This window comes from Danio rerio, chromosome 13 (genome assembly GCF_049306965.1).
Source record: "Danio rerio strain Tuebingen ecotype United States chromosome 13, GRCz12tu, whole genome shotgun sequence".
NCBI lineage: Eukaryota > Metazoa > Chordata > Actinopteri > Cypriniformes > Danionidae > Danio > Danio rerio.
Window position 1 is genome coordinate 25,489,500 of NC_133188.1, and position 24,454 is coordinate 25,513,953.

Sequence of the window (24,454 nt, forward strand, 5' to 3'; positions counted from 1 at the left end):
CTTTTACACAAATCTACTAACTACATATGGCGTTATTTCGATTACAAATGAAGAAATGTTGTGAGCGCATTATTACAATTCGAGAACGCATTTATGTAATACGAGCATGCAAATCTCTTTGCTTGCATGCCTATTTCCTCTGCTCGTGCACAAAACATCTTGCACGCCCTCAAATATATGCTGCTCAAATCTGCTCAAGCGCAGTTTTTTGTGCACTCTCAAAAAAACACTGCTGAATTGCGATTTAGCACGTTTATGTAGTATGTCTCTAACATTTATAAGATTTGCTTGAAATATTTAGGAATCTCTCCAATAGACCTACAGAGCAGCATTAATGCGTCCTGAAGTAAAGTGAAACAGCTATAAACTCCTTCAAGATAAAGTCATTGTATGCAGAACCACAGACCTTTATTTATTAGTGAAGTATAATTATGGAAACTGTATTCATCTTAACTGCAAGCTAAGTCGTGTTTGCTGGCCTCACGCTTCACGCTCCTGTCAGTCAGTCAGTCTGTCAGCACGTAACCTTAAAGGATTAAACAAATAACGCACAGCACTACTACGGTTACAGTTGCGCTGTTATAATTCACTTACCTTTTAATGCATTTTAGTCCGATTGTTACCCGCTATTATTTGGTCCAGGCGTTTAGGACCAAAGTTAAGGTTTTGGGGAGTTTGTTTTAGTCATAAACACCTTTGAGCAGCCATTTAAACTTTTTCAAACAGCAGAAATGAACTCAAAGCAAAATTTGTTTTGGCATTAAATAACATCATTTGAGTTTTCATTTTTGTTTGAAGTTTATCAGGAGCTTAAGAGACTTCTTTCATGAAATAAAGTCTTACAGACCATTGTTATAGAGAAATCTAACAATTAATTTAATGCTGTTTGTGCTTAAAAATAAATATCTTTTTAATAGAGTAAGAAATGTAAACATGATAAAATAATGACTAGCTTAGATTTATCTGGTATTCATATGGGATAGTCATTAATTAATTCATTCATTCATTCATTTATTCATTTTCCTCCAGCTTAGTCTCAATTTTATCACAGCTGAATGAACCGCCAACTATTCCAGCATATGTTTTACGGAGCCTTCTAGCAGCAGCCCAGTCCTAGGAACATCCATATGCACTCATTCACACGCACTCATAAACTACAGAAAATTTAGTTTATTCAATTCATCTATACTGCATGTCTTTGGACTGTGGGGGAAACTGGAACACCCGTAGGAAACCCACGCCAACACGAGGAAAACATGCAAACTCCACAGTAACCTCAACTGGTCCAACCAGGACTCGAACCAGTGACCTTCATGCTATGATGTGACAGTGCTAACCACTGAGCCACCATGTTGCCCCATATGGGATACTATCAGAATAGTCAGTATAGTATTAGTTGATGTTCTGCTTTGTTTTCTAGTATTAATAAATGTAATCGCGTTGTGAAATTTGACACTAAAACAAGATCTGCTATCTTGACCCTCAGGAATATGAAGACATGCTTCACATGCAACCTAAACATACACAAACATACAGAATATGGGTGTGCAAATGTGATTTGTGTACTGTGTATGTGAGCCATGAGAATTTATTAGTTAAAACGCTTTTAAATGTTTGTGCATTTCATTAAGCTCCATTATAAAAATGCTTGTTTTATTCTTCCTCTTTCCATGTGTCACCTACAGGGCAACTGTGGAGAGAAGCTGCGTATTCGGCGTGTCCTGATGAACTCCCCAGAGATCATCACCATCGGCCTGGTGTGGGACTCGGACCACTCTGACCTGGCAGAAGATGTCATTCATAGCTTAGGGACTGTCTTGCGGCTCGGAGATGTAAGACTTGATTTTTGTCAGTGAACAACATGCCCCAAAAAGTGCGACTTACACAAATCGCTTGATAAATGCACAAACTCGCAGCCGAAAAGTGATACAGTCAGTCAGGCTCAAAGCAGCATCTGAGATCACTGTGATTCGCATGGGGTTTGCAGGCAAAACTTGTCAAACTTGTTGCAATTACAATGACACGCGCATAAAAGCAACTGGCTGCCTCTGTGTTCCTGCGTCTTTGGACAGAGGGCGGGCACTGTGTGTCCTAAGTGGGTTAGCATTTCACGAAGGACAGGGTTCACATTTCAATATGAAACGTAAACCATTTTAACCAGCCCCAAACAAATGATCATTTTAAACATCGAGAGATCAAGAGTGGTGATTTGATCATCTCCATCAAAGATGTTTTGAAAGACCTCTTGATAACTGCATCGTCTTTTTGGGGGTTTGTTTGCATCTACATTTATGAGTGTAAATGCGAATGCATTCATAAGTAATAAGCAATCTTTCCTGCTTCGTTTAACCTATAGCTGTTCTACCGGGTGACAGAGGACAAGGCCAAACAGGCGGAGCTCTACCTAGTGGGTGTGGTCTGTTACTATGGCAAACACTACTCCACTTTCTTCTTCCAAACCAAAATCCGCAAGTGGATCTACTTCGATGATGCTCATGTAAAAGAGGTAATCTGGGAATGTTCATGGGGTTTGTATATACATGCCCTGATCTAATGTTGCTTGCTTGGTCTGTCTATAAGGAGTTAGTGTCGAATTATTAATTAGGATAGACCGGTGTGTTGGTGCCCCAGAGGCTCCCAGCATGAGTTGGGTGGGTCGATGGGTGTGTATATGTGTCTGTGTGTGTTTACACCATGCTTGCATGCTGTTTTACATAATTCGACAGCTTGTTGACTCACCACTCAGAAGTTTGTGCATGTATTTGTGTGTGTGTTCAGGGTTGTGTGCACATTCAAGTAACTTGCTTCATGTCAATAGTCATCATCGGTGCACATTAGTGTACAGTCGTAACATAAAAACAGGAATAGCACAATAAGTAGAGCAGTTAGAGAACTGAGTCATTGATAGGCACAAATATGGAAATTCTGACATTTTGTATACAGTATACTTTTGTATACTGACAGATTGTATACAAAAGTTTAGAAATTGATATTTTCATTCTGCAAGCAATAATTCAGTCTGGCTTATTGCGGATTGAAAAGATTCAGAATTTAAAGACTCAATATCTGCACAAAAATATTAAAGGGCACATAGTTTACCCCTTTTTGTGATTTAATATTATTATTATGGTTCTTCTGAGTGTGCCAGTTTAGGTTCAGTTCAACACACAGTACAGATGTTTTTATTATAATGTGTTAAAAGGTGTCATGTTGGGGGCGTTAACAGTTTGCTGTTTTAGGGGTGTGTTGCTTCACAGTATCGGCTTCCCGCCCAATGTAACAAAGGGGCGGAGCCAAGAGCTCCTACGCTCTGTGTTTGCAACAGACAGGCTGACAGACAGAAAGAGAGCTAAGCCTACCTGACCCACCTGCAAAGACGTTCATTACTGTAAATATCAATGCTGACAAAACACTCTCAGTACACTAGACTAATCTATCAGATGCAGCAACCCCACGCAAACAAAAGCAATAAAATGCAACCCACTAGCCTAATGTGAGTCATTTATATGATTGAATATAATACTAAATAAAAATGAATAAACCTCTGAATGTGTTCTATGAAAAAACTAAAAGTAAATCATTTTGGAAAAGGTCTCGTTTAAAAATCATCATGAGTTTACTTTCACTTTAGATTATGTTCACTGTAATTGTATAAAATGGTGTAATTGATATTATTGTTATATTAAAAATCTTGTATGCAATTATAAATAGAGCTTGTTAAATTAGATATTTAAATTACATTTTAATTGCAAATTAATTCTATATTAAAATCATAAATAATTTTTTTGTGAAAAAAATGTGGGATTTTTTTTAAAAAGGTTATAACGCCCAGCTCATCATAAGAGCATTTTATCACCATATTGTAGTGCTTTCTGAAGGATCACATGACACTGAAGACTTATAAGTAATGATACTGGAAATACAGTTTGTCTATCACTATTACATTTTACAATATTAAAATAAGGTTCTTAAGCTGTCATTTAAAAAAAGGTATATGCATATTTATGTATGACTGATAACTGAATTTTGATGAAATAGTATTTATTAGTGCTAATAAATGCTACATCCTGTATCATGTTGGAATTAAAAAATAAATTGTAGACATGGTATGGTATGAAAAACGAATATTAATTTTAATGCATTTTTAGTTGTTGTAAATATCAAATGGAAATAAATCTATCATTTGAAAAACTAATTTTAAAAGAGGCCAATCTCTAATACAAATACATTGCAGGTTTATAATATAATGACTTCTAAAACTAAAAGATTTTGGCATATTCTTGTATTGGTAAAAACAAGATTATGGAAAAACATAAGTCTGTTATGTCACGCAAAGTTTTATGTTCATAATAACAGTGCAGGACTGTGAATCCTGGACAGTTGCATACGAAGCAGCTTTTTCCATGGGGTCTGGCAAGCCTATGCTGACCTGCACGTGAGCTGCGCAGATCTCTTACAAAAGCCCTCTGAAAACAAGGATATCCCACTATTGTTTATGACCGCAGCTGGACAGTAATAGGGCGTGGCCTACAGGGAGAGACCGCCATGATAGTCCACCACAAACAAACACACTCTCTAAAACACACTGTCCCACTCACACCTTCATGCTTTTATGCATGCTGGTTTGTCACTGTGGCTTGCTCGGACATCCTGTCTGCTTATGGAGGAAGCGTAGAAGAGCTCGTCTTTTCGGGAAGTTGGAGTCTGGGTAAGATTTGTCTGAAAATGCCGGAAAAGGGTTGAACATGGATGCTAGTCTCAGTTTTGTTATTTAGGTTATCAAGAACATTTCAGCCTGATTCTCTACTTTTAGTTTTATATTAAGTGTTTATATTAAGAGATTTTTGAAAAAGAAAATAAAAAGTTAAACTTTTTAAATGGTCTTAAAAGTTGTTATAAATCTTTTCTTTTCTCTCTCTCTTAGATTGGGCCCAAGTGGAAGGATGTGGTGTCTCGCTGTATAAAGGGGCATTACCAGCCATTACTGCTGCTCTATGCTGACCCCCGGGGGACGCCAGTGTCCGCTCAGGATTTGGCTTCACGTTTAGACCTACATCACTACACAAAAGCGTACTATGACAGTGAGGATTCAGGTACATGCACATCAGCAAAAGGCCAGTTTATGTGTAGAATGCTTCATTTCATTTATTCGTTTAAGAGGAAGTTTTGCATGCTAAATTAGTTACAGGGGTAGTTCACCCCAGTGAAATGACTTTCAATGACCCTCAAGTGGGTTCCACCTTTACGAGTTTGTTTGAACACAAAAAGAAGATATTTAGTAGTAAACCAGTAACCATTGACACTCATAGTAGGAAAAACAATTATTATGGAAATCAAAGGTGACCGGATTATCTTTTTATATCTTGTTTTGTATTCAACAGTAGAATGAAACTAAAACGGGTTTGGAAAAAGTGACTGGTGTGTAAATATTAAAACAGTTTTATTTTTGGTCCTATCCACTTAATTAACATAACAATTATTACATAATGCGTTGGTTTATAGCTAAATTTTACTGTTGTAAAGCTGTTGCTGTGAAAACAAAAATCATTATGTTTACAATTAAACATTGGTAATGTGGTTGGCAGATATTCCCTGTAAGAATATATGAAATGTTTTTACAATTATTAGGTTATATGTCTATATAGTTGTTCATATTTACTTATAGCTCATTGTAAGAGGCCTGTCCATTAATCATTGCCAAAACTCTAGAAAACGCATACAATCCTGGCCATCACTCACAATATTATAATGTTTTTTGCGAGCACTTCCCACTCAAATTTTTACTGAATATGTACAGATGTCTTTTAAAAGCAAAAATCTAACTTTTTTTTTGTTTGTTAGCTTCACTGACAAGCCACAACTCTTTTCTTTGTCTTGTCAGGGCGTGAGCCGTCAATTTCCAGCGACACTCGTACCGACTCCTCCACAGACAGCTATAGCTATAAGCATTCACACTCCCACCACGAGTCTATGGCCTCCCATTTCTCCTCTGACTCCCAGGGAACAGTCATCTGTAATCCTGATAATGACTCTGCCTCTCACAGCAGCCTGGAAACTACAGGTACATCAGTATTTACACTGCCTGGCCAAAACATTAACACTCTTAATGTTTCATTGGAATGTCTTTAAATTATTTCGACAGCCTTGTGCAGTGTTGCAAAGTTCATTCCAATCAAGAGTTACATTCATTTTTGTCAGGAACTTGTTTTGGCAACGAAAATACCCTCATGTAGTATATATATATATATATATATATATATATATATATATATATATATATATATATATATATATATATATATATATATCCATGCAGTAGTTGGTTTGTCAAATGTGTTCTGCTTATGAAGCGTAGTACCCAAGCAATCCATGATCCAGTGCTTGCTGCACCACACTTATATTAGCATTTGCTTTAATTTTTGCTTAGTTTTTGAGTTGTTTTTCAGTATATGACACCCATCTTTCCTGCTAGAGTGATGCTTTTAAAATATTGTTAAAGGAAAGATGTAAGATTTCTTATAATTGGTAGTGTAAAAAATGCATATTGCGTACATTAGCGTTGTTTTCAAACAGTTCAGTGCTGTAAACGGTAACACTTTAAAATAAGTCCATTAGTTAATGTTAGTTAATGTTCAGTATTTTCTAACATGAACAAACTAGTAGTAATACTACAGTATCACAGTATTTATTCATCTTTGTTAATGTTAGTTAATGTAATTTAATTTGGAGTTCATTTTAGTTCAAATTAACTCCTGGTTCGTTAACTTATGTTAACAAGCACAACTTTGGATTTTAATAATGCATTAGTAATTATAATGTAATCATTAACTATGACTAATTAATGCTTTACAAGATTATTGATACTTAATTTATGTTAGTAAATACATTAACTAACGTTAACTAATGAACCATTATTCTAAAGTGTTACCCTGTAAACGTGTTGTTATTGTGTTTTCATTTTTTTTACAAGAATGATATTCATTTTATTATTTTTAGTAATTATTTTAAGTATAAAAATATAAAAAGAAATCCTCTTTGGTCAAATTGTACATAAAAAAATCTAGATCTTAATAAAAGCATCTCAAAATTATGTTTTTTCCTAAAAATGTTTCTTAAAACCCTGACTTTTTTTGTCAACAGCATAGTTGATTTTTATTGTTGTTATTTTTTGAAGGTCCTTTGACTGACAGTGATACAGTGCAGCGTCACACTCTCAGAAAAGACGGGGTCTTGGACAGAAAAGCAGGAGTTTTAGACAGGAAACGAAGTGCCAGCAGGCCACGAAAATTCGAGGCTCGGGGTGATTCAAGGAATCGTGGCTCTAAGACAGATGAAGTGTTGTCTGCCGGATACCACAGCGAAGGTGTGCAATTAAACAGTACATTGCTGCCTTTCACCAAACCACAACATATTTTAATGAAAACCTCCTTAATAATCCATAACTGTGGTCAGCTGATTGATGCTCTGACAGGTCATTAGTGGATGGAGTAGGATGTTTGACAATAAATGCGAGCGGCATTAGTCATCGCTTTGGCTTGTTCTGGCTGTGCACTGCAATATTTGGTTATGTAAAAATAACATTCCCTCTTCCTCTTTTTTTTTCAAACTGATTTCCTCTCCCTCTCTTTTACAGGTGAGACTTTAAAAGAGCAGCAGGTTCCTCGTTCCCTACCTAAACCAAGCTCCAGTCGACTTCGAGACTTTAAGGAGACTATGAGTAACATAATACACAACAGGCCACTTTCCGCATCGTCCTCTGGATCTGTTTGCCCACCCGACTCCACAATTAAAGTCAGAGACTGGGAAGCAGACAGCACCAGTAGCGAGTCCAAGTCAAGCTCTTCTGGAGGGCGATACCGTCCACCGTGGAAGCCTCGGCGTGAGGCACTAAACATCGACAGCATCTTTAGCAGGGAAAGACGCAAGCAGGCGGGTTATAGTCCACTAGGAGCCCTGTTGTCTGAAGACACCGGACCTCAGGTGGGCTTGATGTCCACAAAGCAGATCACTTTTCAGGACATACCAGGACCTCTAAGACGAGGCTCAGACCAGCCCCCTCGCCTCATCCAGAGGATGGAGAGTGGCTACGAGAGCAGCGAGAGAAACAGCAACAGCCCTGTCAGTCTGGACATGCCTGTTAGCGAGGCCACCACTAATGGCATGCACAGGTATGATGCAAAAACATTCGCTAGAACCGATTTTTATTAGCATCTCATTAATCATTTTCCTTCTCATCACAGCTTACAAGAAGGAGCGATGATAAAGCCTCCACCTGATGTCAATCCGTCATGGAAGACTGTCACCAAATCCAAAAGCAGCAGTGCCCTATTGCAGGACGTCAAAGCATCAGTCAAGGGCAGCAGTCACACGAGTTTAGGTGTGTACGGTACGATCGTGTGTTTACAGTCATCAAACAGTTGTCATGTGGGTGATTTCACCTATTCTTTACTTTAGGATGTGAATCAGTCTTTCCAAATGTTTACACTACATATCACACATTTTTTTTCTCTCAGTATATGGACTTAATATAATAAGCAAGCAGTATTGAGCATAATTTAGTGCAATCAGCCGCAAAATACATCCTGTTCCTTTTTGTGAAATGTTATCTCTGTATATCTGTTATGTAAACTGAGGAACATGAGTCTGCCCTGGAGAACTATCAGCTGCTATATCTGTTTGTGCTTCTCCATGTGACCAGAATAGATATGTTTGGTCACCGCCTACTGTTTGTTATATATCATTTTGTGCACATCAAAGCTATGAGTCTCTTAGGCTGTTATTACGCTGGAAGATACTATATTTTGACACGCATACCATTTTTATATTCCATCTGTTTACATTTGCTTGGAAATGTGTTCCATTTAAAAAGTATGCATCAGCAAATGTACCAGAATACTGACATGTCAACACAATGATTGCATGGTCTTTTTTATATTACCGGTATTAGTAAAACCTTGGAGACTGATAGGGTCGAGTAGACTCAGATTTAACAGAGTAAAAATCTAATGCAAGGATTTTATGTAATCAGTGTTGTAATATTGTGTCTGGTTCTTGAATCTGATTGGCCATTATCCGTGTGATATTCTGCAATAACAGCACTTGTGCTCAGTGTTGCCAGATTTGCTGAGTAAAAAATTACTTAGGCGGGTAGTGAAAATTTGGGCAGTTTTGCAACAGCGTGCCCGCCAGCTCTGGTCTTTACTTAACCTGTTATGATCTACCAAAGAGATGCCGTACCCCCTGTTCTTCACTTACAAACGCTTACAACGGTTGTGATCTCCCATGAAGACGACTCCAACCCAGTTTGTTTATACAGATAGTGCCTATTTTGATTTAAATATTTCTAATTTCTGAGAGACAGCGCCTCGGCGGCCATCAACCTGTCATTGAGCATTAGGGATGTGCACAGCAATGCTGGAGTATCGAAATATTGATCATTTTAATTTGGTATTAATATATTTTTTAAGTATCAATATTTTAACTATATTTTAATAATTTCCGCATGACTAAATGTTTTAGCACTGTGTACAGGATTGTCAGTGACGCTTTGTATATAAGACGGTACACCAATCAACCTGCTGTGGAACATGACGTAAACAATCATGTGCCTTTCAGAAAACTTATGTAGTCAACACACGCAAGTCGCACACTTCTGGATTGAAGAATGGTATGATGGCAGAGAGGAAACGTAGCAAGGTGTGGTGCTACTTCTCATCAGCTGGAAAAGCACTGCGTGATGCAATATTTGTGATAAGAAAGTTGTACACAACAACAATACAAGCAGCTTTAATAAACAATTACAGATAACGCGCACTGAAACTTAAAAGCAGAACAAAAACTAGATGCACAGTGTTCTTCTGCTCAGTCTCCCTCTGTCCAAAAATTAACATGAGTTCTTTACATGTAATGACCTTTTTTTAAAGTAACATTATTTAGAAAAAATCACATTAACATGTAAAATTATAGTGGTATCAGTATCGTACAAAAATTGAACAAAAAGTATCGGTATCATATCGCATTCAAAAATTGTGGTATCGCCCATCCCTATTGAGCATAGCAAAGACGGTTGACGCTGTCCATCCACAAGATGGCATTAGAGACCGCATAATAAGCCCTTACAGGACTAAAACAGTGTCATTTCTTACTACAGCTGATCAAATCAATATTAAACTGGTAAGTGACTTTCTAAGTCGATGTCTCTCTTTTGTATGTTCTGTATTTTCACCATAGTAATTGTAGTGTATTGAATTGGCCACTTTTCGTTTAACTCTGAGTTACTTTTTGGTTGGAAATCTGTTTGAGTCTCCTATTTTCGTTACCACAAACTAGTTCAGTAAAAAGAAAGAAAAAAAGAAGAAATGCCCGCATGTGTTTAGCGTTTTTCCTAATCGCAAACACAACATTATTCAGGTAGTAATTGTGTTGCTTTGGCTTTTTCGGGGTTAACTATTGTGCTCTCCTGATTGCAGCAATGAAATACTGGGAAATGACTTTGGACTAATGACATTTCATGCAGTTCAGTCATATAATATTAAAATGTCAGCAAAAAATGTCATTACTATCATATTATACGCTAGAGAATTATTCAAATACTAGCTCTGAAGTGGCGTTTGTGAATTAGCAACAGCTTCTGCAGTTTTTTACCATCAGCTGCATATATATATGAATGAATGGCGGAAGAAAGTAGTTCCTCATACAAAAGGATTTTTAGACTCTCTGTGTTTGACTTTCTTTTTTATACGCACGATTATGCGGTCAAACTGTTGTATAAATGCAATATCACACTCCCAACAGTGCCGATACATACAGCCATATCGCACTGCTACTCATGTGATATTGCTCATATGAAGTCCAACATGTAATAGTGTTGTAATTTTATATATATTACAACAAACTCAATATAGTAGTTATATTCTTATGAAATTGCATATTTTATTTGGACTTTTTTAATGTAAGGTTTATCTTAAGAAATGTGCTTTTATCATTTTAAGCAGCTTAATCAGTCATTATAATACTTTGTTTAATTTAGTTACTGCATAACATTTCTTTTCTATTGGTCTTATTTTAGTTTTATTTAGTTTCAGCTTTATTACAGTTTGACAATATTTTTTTAGTTACTAAGTTAATATTACTCAACACTGCAAGTATGAAGGTTGTTTGCCAAAAATAAGTTCTGATATCCTTTTATTTCTTGTTGTTTGCTTTCATACAACAAGATAATCTAATCTGTGTTCTGGTTGAAAATGAAAAACAGAATTGGTTGACAGTATAAATGCAGCAATAAATCATGACAATTTCTTTAATATTCTGTTGTTTGTGTTTATGAGCAGCAGGTGAGGGTCGCAGTGAACTGGACGAGCTTCAGGAGGAAGTGGCTCGCCGGGCCAGAGAGCAGGAGTTGCAGAGACGAAAGGAAAAGGAAAAAGAGGCAGCCATGGGCTTCAATCCCAGACCCAGCAAGTTCATGGATCTGGATGAGCTCCAGAATCAAGGTAAGGCATGAGCCTGCAGCGCAAGGGTGAAGGGAGCGGATCTGCCTCCGGATGCATTTCTTGGGTTTCTGCTGTGGCTAAACCTTTGGGGCTTGGGACTGCACGTGTGTGTGTGTGTGTGTGTGTGTGTGTGTGTGTGTGTGTGTGTGTGTGTGTGTGTGTGTGTGTTTGTGAGTGTGTAAGAGAGATGCAGGTGTGCTGGTTTCCCTGCTGAAAGCGCTATGCTGTGCTGTTTGTCACCTGCAGGGAAAGGGGAAGGCTTTGAGCGCTGTGTGTTGGAGGCAGAGTCTCTGTTAGATCAGTCTCTGAGGCTGGAACAGGCTGGAGAGGTGGCCGCCGCTCTGTCTGTGGTTAACGAAGCAATGTGTAAGTAATCCTGCCCTCAGCCTGCTCCTGCAATCACTATTGCCTTGTGTTTGTGTCTTTACATCTCTGTCTTTAAGTGTGTTTTTCAAAAGTGCAAGGCTTTGACAGGTCACATCAGATTTGCCATATTTGTCAATCTGTCTACAGACAGTAGTAGGTCCGTTATTTAAATGTCTCTTCTTTTTTTTCTGATCAGATTCAAGCCGCGAGTTCATAACGGTACATGCCGGTTTAACTGTAACCATAGAAACCAACTAGCAGACCATATGAAGTGATGTGATTAAATCCAGCCTTAATGAATTCAGCCTATAGTGTATGATGGACTAGTTTTTCAATATTTCCAATGTGACATGAACATGTTAAGATACACTGAGCCAATAATCATGTCCCCTGATAAATGTTCAGCATCTGTCAGTTGAATAAAAAAACTGCTAGAGACTGTCAGGGATTTTGACAGCAAATATAACAACGACAACATAACAAACAACACCACATAAATGAAAATTATCTAGTCCTGTTTTTAATTGCATAGTACTTATATTTAAGTACTTAAATTGTATTTAATGTATTTACGTATTTAAATGTATAGTATTTTATTTCCAAAATGGGTGCAACACAATTTTTTTTGATGATGAACATTTGGTGAAAATGCTAAAAAAAAACTCCTGGCACTGACTGGAAATTTTCCAGAGAAATGTTTTTTAATTTTGATAAATTGTAATATTATTATTATATTTACTATATTGGGCTTTGTATTAAAAACTTTAGTATCCAACAAGTAGGCAACTCCATGAATTATAGCTCAGTCTTATGCATATGCTATAGATAACTGGAATCATAAACATTCTTTACAATAAAATTCAGCTATTTATTCATCTTTTCTTTCTCAAGATTAAACAATATTTTGTGTTTTGTCCACATTCGCAACTTTTTTTCTTTTTAAATATTGTTCTAAAAGGCCACTTGAAACATGTTTGTTTATTTAAAAATAATGTTTTTAATCATCATAATGCAATATCTCTACAAATACCAGTCAAATAGCTCGAGCTTGTTTTTTAAGTTGAATTCGCTCAGAGAGAGCTCATGAAGCACGAATGCTCTTTTTGTAGCAGACTCATTAAAAATAAAGTTAGCATGAAAATTGACCCATCTATTTTCTAAGTGCATGTAATGGATCATATTGTGAACAGTTCATCCATGCATAGGTTTCAATTTAAAAAACAGTTTTGACCTCATAATGTTTCATCAAAATGTCATGCATGACTGGACCTTCCAGTGAAGATAGCAGATGTATGCTGGCTATCTCCAATCATTCAGTCTACCTAAACACTGGTTCAGCAAATATTTGAAAACTTTAAAGAATTTTACAACTGCATTGAACTTAACAAACTTCTTTATTTCTTTCTTAAAGGAACATTTTTAGAAATCCACTACAGTTGAGGTTTACTTTTTTTAATCCATTCAGCCAATCTCAGAATATGGTGGGAGCACATTTAGCTTCTCTCAACATGATCATTGTAGCTGATTTCTGGGTCTGATGGAAGCACTTTTAGCTTAGATTAGCAAATATCATTTGCTCATTTTCCTGTTTAAAGCTTGACTCTTCTCTTGTTACATTGTGTATTAAGACCAACAGAAAAAGAAACGTTGCTTGAAAATAGTTCTAAATCATCTCTTACAAACATCACCATTGCAAGATTTTCAGGTGCTGTGTAATATAATTTTCCCTGCTGCAGCCATGGTACTGCAGCAAAGTTACGAGATTATTACACCAGAAAGAGACTATAGCTCCTAGCGGATATTTAAGAGGCCTTGGGGCTAGCACTATTGATTTTTATTACTGTCAATAAAAATGCTGTTTGTGTCTTTCTGTCTTACTTTCCAATGTCATTTTACGTCTATCTGTCTTTCTTGTATGTCATACCTTGAGGTTTATCACTTATGATGTGACCAGATGCACAAACACACACACACACACACTTGACACTTTCCATGGCCTGGTTCCTGTGTGTTACCTGCACCTCACTCCCCTTCCTGGTTTCTAGAGCCTCTGTAAGATTGGGTAGAATGCAGCTCAAAGTATTCTCGTATCCTGTAATCATTAATAATTAATTTGACGTAGATGTGTCATTAGGCTTTTTGCATTTCTTTTAGTTCGTTGGCTTAACTACAACTTATTTTGTTTTAAGTCAGCGTCATTATTATTTAATCATTTTGTGCTTGAGACTATTTAACATGTGCGTCAGGATTTTCACTAGATTCCCCATCTTCCCTTTTTGTGTGATCCTCCCCTCAACCCTCACCTTATAATTCAGTCAAACCTCATTTTGGTTCTTTGTAATGTGTGTTTGCATGCGCCCCATGACCTTTTTTTTATGTTCTGCATCTGTTTCATTTTTCTTTGGCCTTTTTTTTTGTTTTGTTTTGTTTGCGTTGTAGCTAAACTCAGGCATACCTTGCATGAGAGCAGCGCTAACGCTCAGGGCAGGATGCAAAAATGCATGAGGAGAGCACGAGGTCTGCAGCAACGCATGCAACAGAAGCAACAGGAGGAAGAGAAGGAGCAGAAACAGCCCCTCAGGTACCTGCTGCTGCCTGCGGTTGTGTATATGTATGCGAGTGTGTGTGTGTGCTCCAGGAGCCTTGCACACAGGAAGAGGAAATGTGCTTTAAAAATTATGATCAGCACTGTTGCAGGCCAGGTTAGATTAAGTAACCATTCTGCAAAGAGCTGCACAGGTAATAGTGTCACCTCTAGACTGAAACAAGTACTGCATGACATTATAAAGACCTGATTCAAGTTAGTCGGATGGATTGTTAGCAGGAACTCATTGCTGTTTTTCATCTTCCTCATTCAGTGAACAGTCTGTCCCGGTCCAAATACTTCTGACAAATGTTAAAGAAGAGGATGAGAAGGCCATTTCAGAAGATGCATTAAGACCACCGTCACCTCTCCACATAAAACCTCAGTCTACAAGTAAACCGATTTCTGAAACCCCAGGCCCTCCTGTCCCCTCTTACCATACAGATACATGTTCCCAGAAGGACAATGCAGGGGACCACCCAAGTTCTCTTGATGTGACAGAAAATGATCGGGGTCCTAGGGACCCTGTAATTAACACAAACTCTCTTGTACAAACTGCTAGTAAACGCAGTCCTGCCACTGTGCCTGTGATTGCAGCGAATGGCTGTGAGGCTTCCCTGCAGTCCTCCGTTTCGCTCAACACTCCTGCTCATTTCAGTGCCCGTCTCACACCTTCCACCACTAATCACTCTGAAGAAGGTCTCCAGAATCCCCATCGTCCTCAGTCTCTCCATGGCCTGTCCCAAGCACCCCATGCCTGTCAAAAATCACTCCCTGTTCCCTCACGTAATTGGTCCTGTCGCAGTCTGGAGCGTCCTGATAGTCGTCCCACCATGCTGGACTCTTCCATGTATTCTCCAGTAGACCTCAGTTCCCCATCGTCCCCCTGTCCTCCATTCCTGTCTTCACCAGTGCTGGAGCAGCGTCCAGCCGGCCCCATGCCTGTGGAACGTTGGGCAGAGAATGTCAATCGATACTACAATTCCCAGAAGTGTGCGCGGTCGGGACGTGACTCGCCCTGCGAGGAGCTGTCGGAGCTGGACTCACTCTATCAGGCCAGCTTGAAGGCTCCCAGCATGCCTAGAGCCACACGGGGAACCAGCCCTCAGCTTGCCAACAGATCAGGTGATTTTTTGTTTTTGTTTAACCTTTTGAAGATACGACTTGTTTTTCACAGGTCATGGAATTTCTGGAGTATCATGGAATATTTTGTTCCAGACATTGAACGTCAGGGATTTTTTTTGTCAGGTCATGGAATATCAGGGGTTTTGTTGGTCACTTTAAAGATTTGTTTCCATTTATTAAAATGTAAATTTTCTATATCATATTTTTGTTATAGCATGTTGTTTTTCACAGACATGCAAAAGTCAAAACCAATTTCTTTTTGCTGGCTTTGTTTGTTTTTTTAATCAGAGTTAATTTTTCCATTGCAGTTCTCATTGTGGCTATTAAAATCATGCAAATTATTATTCAAGCTAAGATCATTTGAATATTAAAGTATTTCTGTTTTCACATATTACTGTATTTTAATATTATTGATGTATCAGCACAACTGCAGCCTAGTTTGTTCATTAGCTGTCAGTAAAATTCAGGGTTTTTATTTTTGTCTTAAATTGGAAGTCAGAATTATAATCCCCCTTTAAATAAATTTTTCCTTTTTAAATATTTCCCAAATAATGTTTAATAGAGCTAGGAAATTTTCACAGTATGTCTGATAATCTGTTTTCTTCTGGAGAAAGCCTTATCTGTTTTTTATTTAGGCAAGAATAAAAGCAGTTTTTATTTTTTTAAACACCATTTTAAGGACAATATTATTAGCCCCTTTAAGCTATATGTTTTTTGACTGTCTACAGAAAAAAACATCATTATACAATAACTTGCCTAATTACCCTATCTGGCCTAGGTAACCTAATTAACCTAGTTATGCCTTTAAATGCCACTTTAAGCTGTAGAGAAGTGTCTTGAAAAATACCTAGTAAAATAATATTTACTGTCATCATGACAAAGATAAAATAAATCAATCATTAGAAACGAGTTATTAAAAAAAAACAGGGGGGCTAATAATATTCTGACATATATATATTTAAATTTACTAGGCATGGGCCAGTATATGAATCTAACGGTAGATAAACTTGGATAAAAATATCATGGTTTCACTGTATTGTGTTTACTGCTGTAAAATATATTCTTTTTGAATGTTTTGGTAAAAACAAAAACTTTTTGATTACAATATATTATATTTTGAGAAACGCTTCTGATATTTTAGAACAGTAAACGGCTAAATAATTAAAAATGGATAATTGATTTCTGCTGTCTTCATTATTTAAGACCGCAGTCTTTTCTACAATTTAAAACCGCATCTTTGGATATATTTTCTGCTGGATATACTGTTGTCCTAACTGTAGGAACAGTATAGCAGGTTTTTGGCGGTTTTAAAACTTTGATTTTCCAATCCGTGGTAAACTTTAAAAATGCTTATCGACCCATGGCTAATATATACACAATGTTTTACATGTCAGTGATATAATTTAATAATTATATAAGGAATGAGAAAAGTAAAGAAATCTGATGATACATTTTTGTCTTTTTGTAGAATTTTAAAATAAAAGATTATTTCATATAACTGATGCATTGTATATGATGTTGTATTCAGCTAATACTAATATACGTAACTAATGGTAATATTATTAGTAATGTATTATTTATTTAAAAATAATAGTGAAGGATAAGTAGATATTTTTGCAGTCAGGTTGTATAAATGTAATGTTTTTTGTAGGTCCTGCTGTTTCTCGTAAACACAGCACTGGATCCTCTGCCACTCTTGGCCGCTCCAAAACCCCCACAGCAGAGATTGAGAGGAGTGCCTACAGGACGCCAACGTACAGCACTAAACCACTTCAGAAGGTCAGCCGGAACACCTGCTTTATGTAGTATTACTGTGTGTATTAGAAATGTATATAATGGTCATCAGATAAGCTGAAGAATTTGCATGCTGTTAATAAGGATGTAAAATGTTAACACCATTTGTGTGTGTGTGTGTGTGTGTGTGTGTGTGTGTGTGTGTGTGTGTGTGTGTGTGTGTGTGTGTGTGTGTGTGTGTGTGTGTGTGTGTGCGCAGCCTGTTTCTGCTGCAGCCTATAATGAACCGCTGGGTGAGGATGAATCATACAGTGCTGAGAACCTGCGACGAATTGCTCGGAGTCTCAGTGGGACTGTTGTTGGAGGACGGACTGAAGTACCCCCATCTCGCAGCTTTGTGGGTGTCTCACTTGCTCAAACACTCAAGCCTCATTTTATGCACTCAAAATACTGAACATTAGCATCATTTCATCTGCAGCAAAATTAGCTTGTTCTCAGTAGATATTAACTATTACGTCATGGGTTTAGCAAGTGCATCTTTAAATGTTTGTAAAATCATTTCGATAGAGAAATACTGCCACCTGGTGTGAACGCAGTGAATACAACACATAGAACAGTGGCTTACTTACGACACAACCAATTCAGCTGCAAAACTGCTTTTTGTTAGGGACGTCCCGATCAGGTTTTTTTGCTCTCGAGTCAGAGTCATATGATTTTGAGTATCTACCAATTCCAAAACCCAATCCGATACTTCTATAATACATTAAAAAAAAGAATAGTTAGTGAAGAAACCGATCCAGAATGATCTTTATTTTGTATTTAATTCACCTTATTTAAACATTCAACATTTCTGTTAACAAACAGAGCACTTCTGTGAGGCAAACATTCTTCACTTTTGGACTTAAGTGCAACGGTACATATAAAAAACAAATAGCAGCTCAACTTAAAATAACTTACAGGCAATCCCAAGTTTACATATCTCACAGTTTGCTATGGCAATGTTGTCGTCATTAACTTTATAATTTCTGCAGACCGCTTACTTGCGATTTCTGCGTCAAGCTGTTTCTGTGTTTTACTGTGTTCCAGCATTTAACCAATAGTGTCTCTGCAACAGTGATGTCATGCCACACATGTTGCTGTTTCTGTGTGAAATAAAGAAAGAGGTCTAACTCTGTGCTACCGCATAACTATAGATGTGGTAAAAAATAATGAAAATTATTTATATATATATATATATATATATATATATATATATATATATATATATATATATATATATATATATATATATATATACTGTAAATACATATATATTCAAGTACTGATCGGGAGGTAACATCATTCAAGTTCGATTCGACATTCGAGTCTGAAACCGTGTGATCGGTCCGGATTTCCCATTATGTGATCGGATCTGGACATCTCTACTTTTATTATATTGATATTTACGTTTATTTAGTTACTTTATTTTCTTTCATTTAATTAGTCATCCACACACACTTATTGGAATTCTTTATTGAACACCAGTTGTCTGGGTATCCAGTTTGAGAACCACTGATTTAGTGCGATTTAGGAAAACAAAACTTTTTTTTAAACAGGGTAATTTTACAACTCTCCAGTTAAACTGTTGAGTTTTACTATTTTTTTTTATCCGTTTAGCCGATCTTTAGGTCTGGTCAATAATTATTGCTAAGCTTAAAGAGGTCCTGCCAGACCTAGCTGAATGGAATAATAAGATGGTACAACTCAGCTGTTTAACTCTAGAGCACTATAAATGGCCTATTTACAAAAAAAGGGGAGTGTTCCTTTAAGATGTTGTTTTTAATTTAGTAATTTTCTACAAATCTTTAGGTTCACTGTCCATCTCTTCTTTGGTTACGATGTTTTTTTGTTTTTTTTTTTATTTCCTAATTGTTTTTGTATGATTTCCATCACTGTCATATTGTTGATGGGAGCACACTTTGTTTTCACATCTCCTCATGTCTCATTCCTTTTGTTCCTCTTTTTTTTTATTTTGTTCATAAAGGATCCTCATGTCTCCAGGATGTCCAAGCATGTGAACGTGCAACTCCCCACACATCGCTCCAGCACATCCCTGCATGTTTTACCACTTCCCTCCCACAATCCACCAATGTTCCCTCACGAACCACTGCCCCAACACCTTCACTCGAGCCACCGTCCTCACCCCGTCCCTACATCATCACACCTGCACCAGCAGACACTGAGGCCCCCTCATGGACAAACAGGTAACCATCACACCCCAGTTGCAGTTCAACCTTTCTCCGCCTGTGTATGTTTTGTTCTTGTGGTTTTGCTCTTCATCAGTTTAATGCTGTAAAGATTTGTTGAGACCGAGGATAATGAAATTAAATTTTGAGTTTCATTAGAGCTGCACAATTATTCGTTAAAAGATTGCAATCTCAATTTATGCATCAACATGATCTTATTTCTGTATGACCATGATTTATATGTTTAGAAAACCCTCAAATCTGCGTTTGGCAGAGAGAGCAGTTTTCATGTATTATTATATATGCAGCTTCAGTCATTTTTTCTTTTCACACTAGAGTGTTTTTGTTTTCACAGAAGCACCAATATGAGTTTTGGTCAGATTAAAACAATAGTAACTAAATATTTTACTAAATGTGTTAATAAATCATTTGTTTTAAAGAATTTCATTTTTTTCCAAGTGATGTTTAACGGAGCCAGGAAATTTTCACTGTATTTCATGTAACTTTTTTCCCCCTGGAAAAATGAATTTCTGTTTAATTTCTGTTTGTTTGCCTGTAATAATAGCTGATTTCTTTTTATTTTTTTATTTAAAGTCGTTCAGTGATGGCTAACTTTCATAATTAGTTTAGTTAACCTAATAACCCAGTTAAGCCTTTAAATAGCATTTTATGCTGAATACTGGTATCTTGCAAAATAACTAGTAAAATATTACTTACTCTCTTCATGGTTAAGACCATCATCTTTATCATACCATAACCATCAACAATAAATCATCTCTGCATTATAAAGCAAAAATTGTGAAAAATAATTTCACAGGAGTGTTAATAGTTTTAATATTTTATTAATTATATATGTAAACACACTACTGGTCAAAAGTTGTTTTTTCATGTTTAAAAAAATGTATCTGTTTATCAAGGCGACATTTATTAAATTCAAAGAAATTATTAAATATTTATTAAACATTATAAACTGCTTTCTAATTGTATGTAGTTTCAAATAAAATTATTATTCAAGTAATTATTGCTTTTATTACTATTACCATTAATAATAATAATAATAATAATAAAAATAATAAAAATAAGGATTAATGTTAGAATGATTTCTGAAGGATCATGTGACCGGAGACTAGTGTAATGAAGCTAGAGATTCATCTTTAAAATCATTGGAATAAATGATTCAATTAAATTATTAACTACTTTTGAAGAGTATATACAGTTGAAGTCAGAATTATTAGCCCCCCTTTGAATTTTCTTTTTTTTTTTAAAGTATTTCCTAAATGATGTTTAACAGAGCAACGCCCGCACCTTACGCCGAGTTCAGACTGTATGATTTTTAAAGTAGTTACTTCACAGCTGACTATCTGGAGTAGTATTTCGTCGCAGCTGTGTTTATACTGCAGGATGGATCCCACTGAATGACTTTACAATAGGAAGAATCGCCAACAACTTTGTCTTGCAAAAGTCAAAAAAGTCTCAGAACCCAACACACGCGAGAAGTGACATGGAAACAACGCGAGTTCACATAGTAGTATACACTTTGTTGTTAAATACATAATGAGAAACAAGCCTTTTGTGCGGTAGAAATTATACTTATTTTGCTCACCTGTGTTTTGAAGGGAATTAGCAATTTCTCTTAAACTTTTTGCTTAAATGGTTGTGCAATTGCTCAGCTATTGCTCAGATGACACGTCTAACAGAATCGGGCGCTCCTGCCAAAGCCCACTCTTTTTTCCTCCATTTTTTGGGTCCAAATAGACTGAGAAGAAGCACTTTTAACTTCTCCCCCAACCTCCTGCTGGCTTGCAGTTACCCACACTAGTGGATGCTGCTCTCTGATTGGCTGTAGGTGATCGCCAATGTTATTTTCAATCTGAGCACATTTCACACGGCATGATTTCAATCGCAAACAGGTCCTGATATTTAGCATGCCAAATATCTCATGGGTATCGGTGACTTATAGGCGATCCTCTCAGATAGTGTCTTTGATAGTTCACACCGTGTGATTGTTACTCACGTGAACAAGCACACCTAGCCTGCATGCACTGTTACACTGTCAAAACAACAATTGAAATCTTATTCAATCCTCTCTCCAGGAGACTGCCAAAAGACCAACAAGTTTCTGGCTGTGCTTGACCGGGGTGAAGCATTCTCCCGCGAAAACTATCACAACGTCGCACTGAGCTACGGCACTCTTCCTCGGGCCCCTCGTAGGTCAGTTTCATCTGGGCCCCCAGTGTACCAAATGAGGCCAGGATCCTTACCCCGAAACCACCCAGACGCAGCCTACGCCACACTATCCCGCCCTCACCGCACTACAGCACCAAGTAGGATGATGGATGGATTTTACAGGCAACCCCACCAACACCCTTCATCAACAGCTCCAATCCCGCATCACTCCAGCCGTCATCACCCGCACACAGAGCCGCCAACTCAACCCCTCCGCCTCGATGTTCCCCCTGAGAGAGACTGGAGAGCTGCTAGGGACACTCACGTCTTCCCCAGGACAGATCCCCGTGGAGGGACGTCCCGTGGCCATCCTGTCTATATCTGCGGGCTGTGCAAACAGAACCCGGCTGAACCCACTAGAAGCTACTGCCAAGCCTGCAGAGCCCATATGAGCCACTACAGGATGACCAGCTGAGTCCTGCATCCTTCAGCGCACTCATTCTCTGACTTGGAAGTAAACACAAGACCCCTTGCCAATTCTCCGAAGCTCTTCACACAGTACAAAGCAGCAAGATCTTGGGAGCTGCTTTGGCTAAAGTGAAAGACAATGACGTTGCTTTGGCTCAGACGTGATTGTGGAGTGATCATGTTTTAATTGCAGCCGCTGCGTTTAAATGGCGTTTTACCTACAGTAAACGTTTCCACTGCTAATTCGGCTGTAGAGTTGAGTTCGTCATCTCTGCACAAAAGCTGTGAAGAACAAGAGCACTTTGCTGCGTGGGACGCCGCATCGTAACTGACGTGAACACACTAAAAGGATGAACTTTGCCTGCTGATATACAGCGTCTGCTCTGTATATGCACAAATACGCTTTAGTTTTCAATTAGCATTCCAAGCTAACCTTACTTAGTTCTGTGATTGTAATTTAACTATGTTAACTCAAGTTTAGTGCACTTCAGAAGTGTTAAGTTAGAAGCGTTCCTCTGTCGTAACTTCTCCCATTTTTTGGGAAAACGATGTTTGTGTGTAACTACTTCATTTAGAGGGCTGTGACGTCAGTGTGTGTGTGTTTGGGTGTGTGTGTAAGTAATCAGAGGTACATCAGATTCCTCCAGTGTACCAACAGTCAAGTTTCAGAAACCTCATTAGCGTTTGTGTTGATATTTTTGTGTACAGTATTGTTGCACCAACACATGTGATCTCTTCAATTGTTTTGGTTTTGCAGTAGCAGCAGTTTACCGTTTTGATTTATACGCTATATCTTACATTAACTGTTAAGTGCAACACTATTTCATGGTTGTTTTAAGACTTACTGTAGGTGAACAGAAGGACAGAGCATTCTGCAGTGCCTTGGTTTGTGAAAGGCAACATAAATAGGTGCCAGACTGTGTCCATATGTTAGATTTCCAGCCATATAATAATCCATATTATAATAGTGCTAAATTCAAGAGTTGCAGTACTCAACTATTTCAATTTTTCACCCCCAATGGAGAATGAATGCCTTTTATGTTGATTTTAGGTTCACAGACGCTGTTGAAGTGAAACTTGTGGTCTGAGATGGTTCATTTAGTTAGTCTGACACATTGAGAATGTTAGGAGTATCTTTCAGCAGTTAGCTGAGTTTGATGGTGCAATGTGCCATTTCACGGAGATGAAAGTGTTACCTGCTCATATTTCTGAAACTGGGCCAAACTTTTTTTTTTGTTTTCATACATTTTGGAGCTTGTCAAATACCTCAACCAATAACATGCTCTTGTTTTTATTTCACCAGAACAGTTTTGCATGTACTATGGTTACCTAAATCAGGACCTAACGGTGAATCGGAGTGCCTCTGCATTGAATTCCCACTCGGCGATTTATCTAAAGCTTTTTTGTTTGTTTGTTTGTTTGTTTTGCCTGGCCAATATGCAGTGCAACACTGCCCTGGCGTGATTACTGACAGAACAGGGATCTGTGACTGATTTACCCATCCCTTCCTTTCTTTCGGAGTTAAATACAAACAGATATGGCAAAAAAAACAAGGCTGTATATATAAAATTGTGTAAAGATATTCAGTCTTTGATCTTAAGATGGATTCGGATTTGTTGTAAATGCTGTGCTAGAAATGAAACTTGTATTTTTGCAATAAAGTTATATTAAGCTCCAGTCAGGAGCAGAACGCTGGACCTTGTTCCTGACCACCTTATTTTCTATACCTATTATTATACCTAAAGTATTACTTAACTTCAAAAAAGTGTCCTTCTTATTTATAATTATTTGTAGCCTGCTAAATATGAGTTATCATGCATGTTCTACATTTATATTGACATTTTTTCATTTAGCAGACACTTTTGTCCAAAGTGGTTTACAAGTGTGAACTTACAAATTCTGCTAAATCTTGTTTATGGTCTTTCGAAACTCTTGATTCTAAGTAACTGACTAGAAGGTCTGCAGTAAGGAAGGAATAATTAGCGACAGATAAATCAACAAACCGTCAACGGGCTGTATGCACAGCTAGTGTTATTCAGCTAATGATACATTTCCAGTGAAAGCTTCATGTCACTGTTTTTAATTTCACAAGGTTCCTCTAACATCATCAATGTTGTAATGTGATTCAAATATAATCAGTTAGATAGACGTAAGCATCCATTTGCTTGTTAAAGCGTAAAAAGAGACAAAAGACCCTGTAAACGCTAGTCTAGCGCTGGTATTGCTCCCTCAGAAAGAGTTTGTGCCCCCCCAGTTTTTATAAAGGATTTTTCACTCAATATGAAAATTCTTTG

At 37.4% G+C, this 24,454-nt stretch overlaps 1 protein-coding gene across 20 annotated transcripts in view; it reads left to right on the top strand.

Annotated features, from left to right (window-relative positions):
* Nucleotides 1–23,855, top strand: part of usp54a (ubiquitin specific peptidase 54a) — an 86,164-nt gene extending 62,309 nt beyond the window's left edge. For 4 of the 20 annotated variants that reach the window (XM_073919699.1, XM_073919700.1, XM_073919698.1 and 1 more), the window contains 14 exon segments: nucleotides 1,686–1,832; nucleotides 2,357–2,506; nucleotides 4,925–5,093; nucleotides 5,882–6,061; nucleotides 7,175–7,363; nucleotides 7,634–8,168; nucleotides 8,241–8,377; nucleotides 11,331–11,492; nucleotides 11,739–11,858; nucleotides 14,298–14,439; nucleotides 14,717–15,567; nucleotides 17,219–17,346; nucleotides 17,561–17,698; nucleotides 21,620–23,855. In XM_073919699.1, the coding sequence (XP_073775800.1) occupies nucleotides 1,686–1,832; nucleotides 2,357–2,506; nucleotides 4,925–5,093; nucleotides 5,882–6,061; nucleotides 7,175–7,363; nucleotides 7,634–8,168; nucleotides 8,241–8,377; nucleotides 11,331–11,492; nucleotides 11,739–11,858; nucleotides 14,298–14,439; nucleotides 14,717–15,567; nucleotides 17,219–17,346; nucleotides 17,561–17,698; nucleotides 21,620–21,706 (3,135 nt within the window). In that variant the 3' untranslated portion in view covers nucleotides 21,707–23,855. 20 annotated transcript variants of the gene reach the window in all.
* Nucleotides 23,856–24,454: the final 599 nt, after the last annotated feature.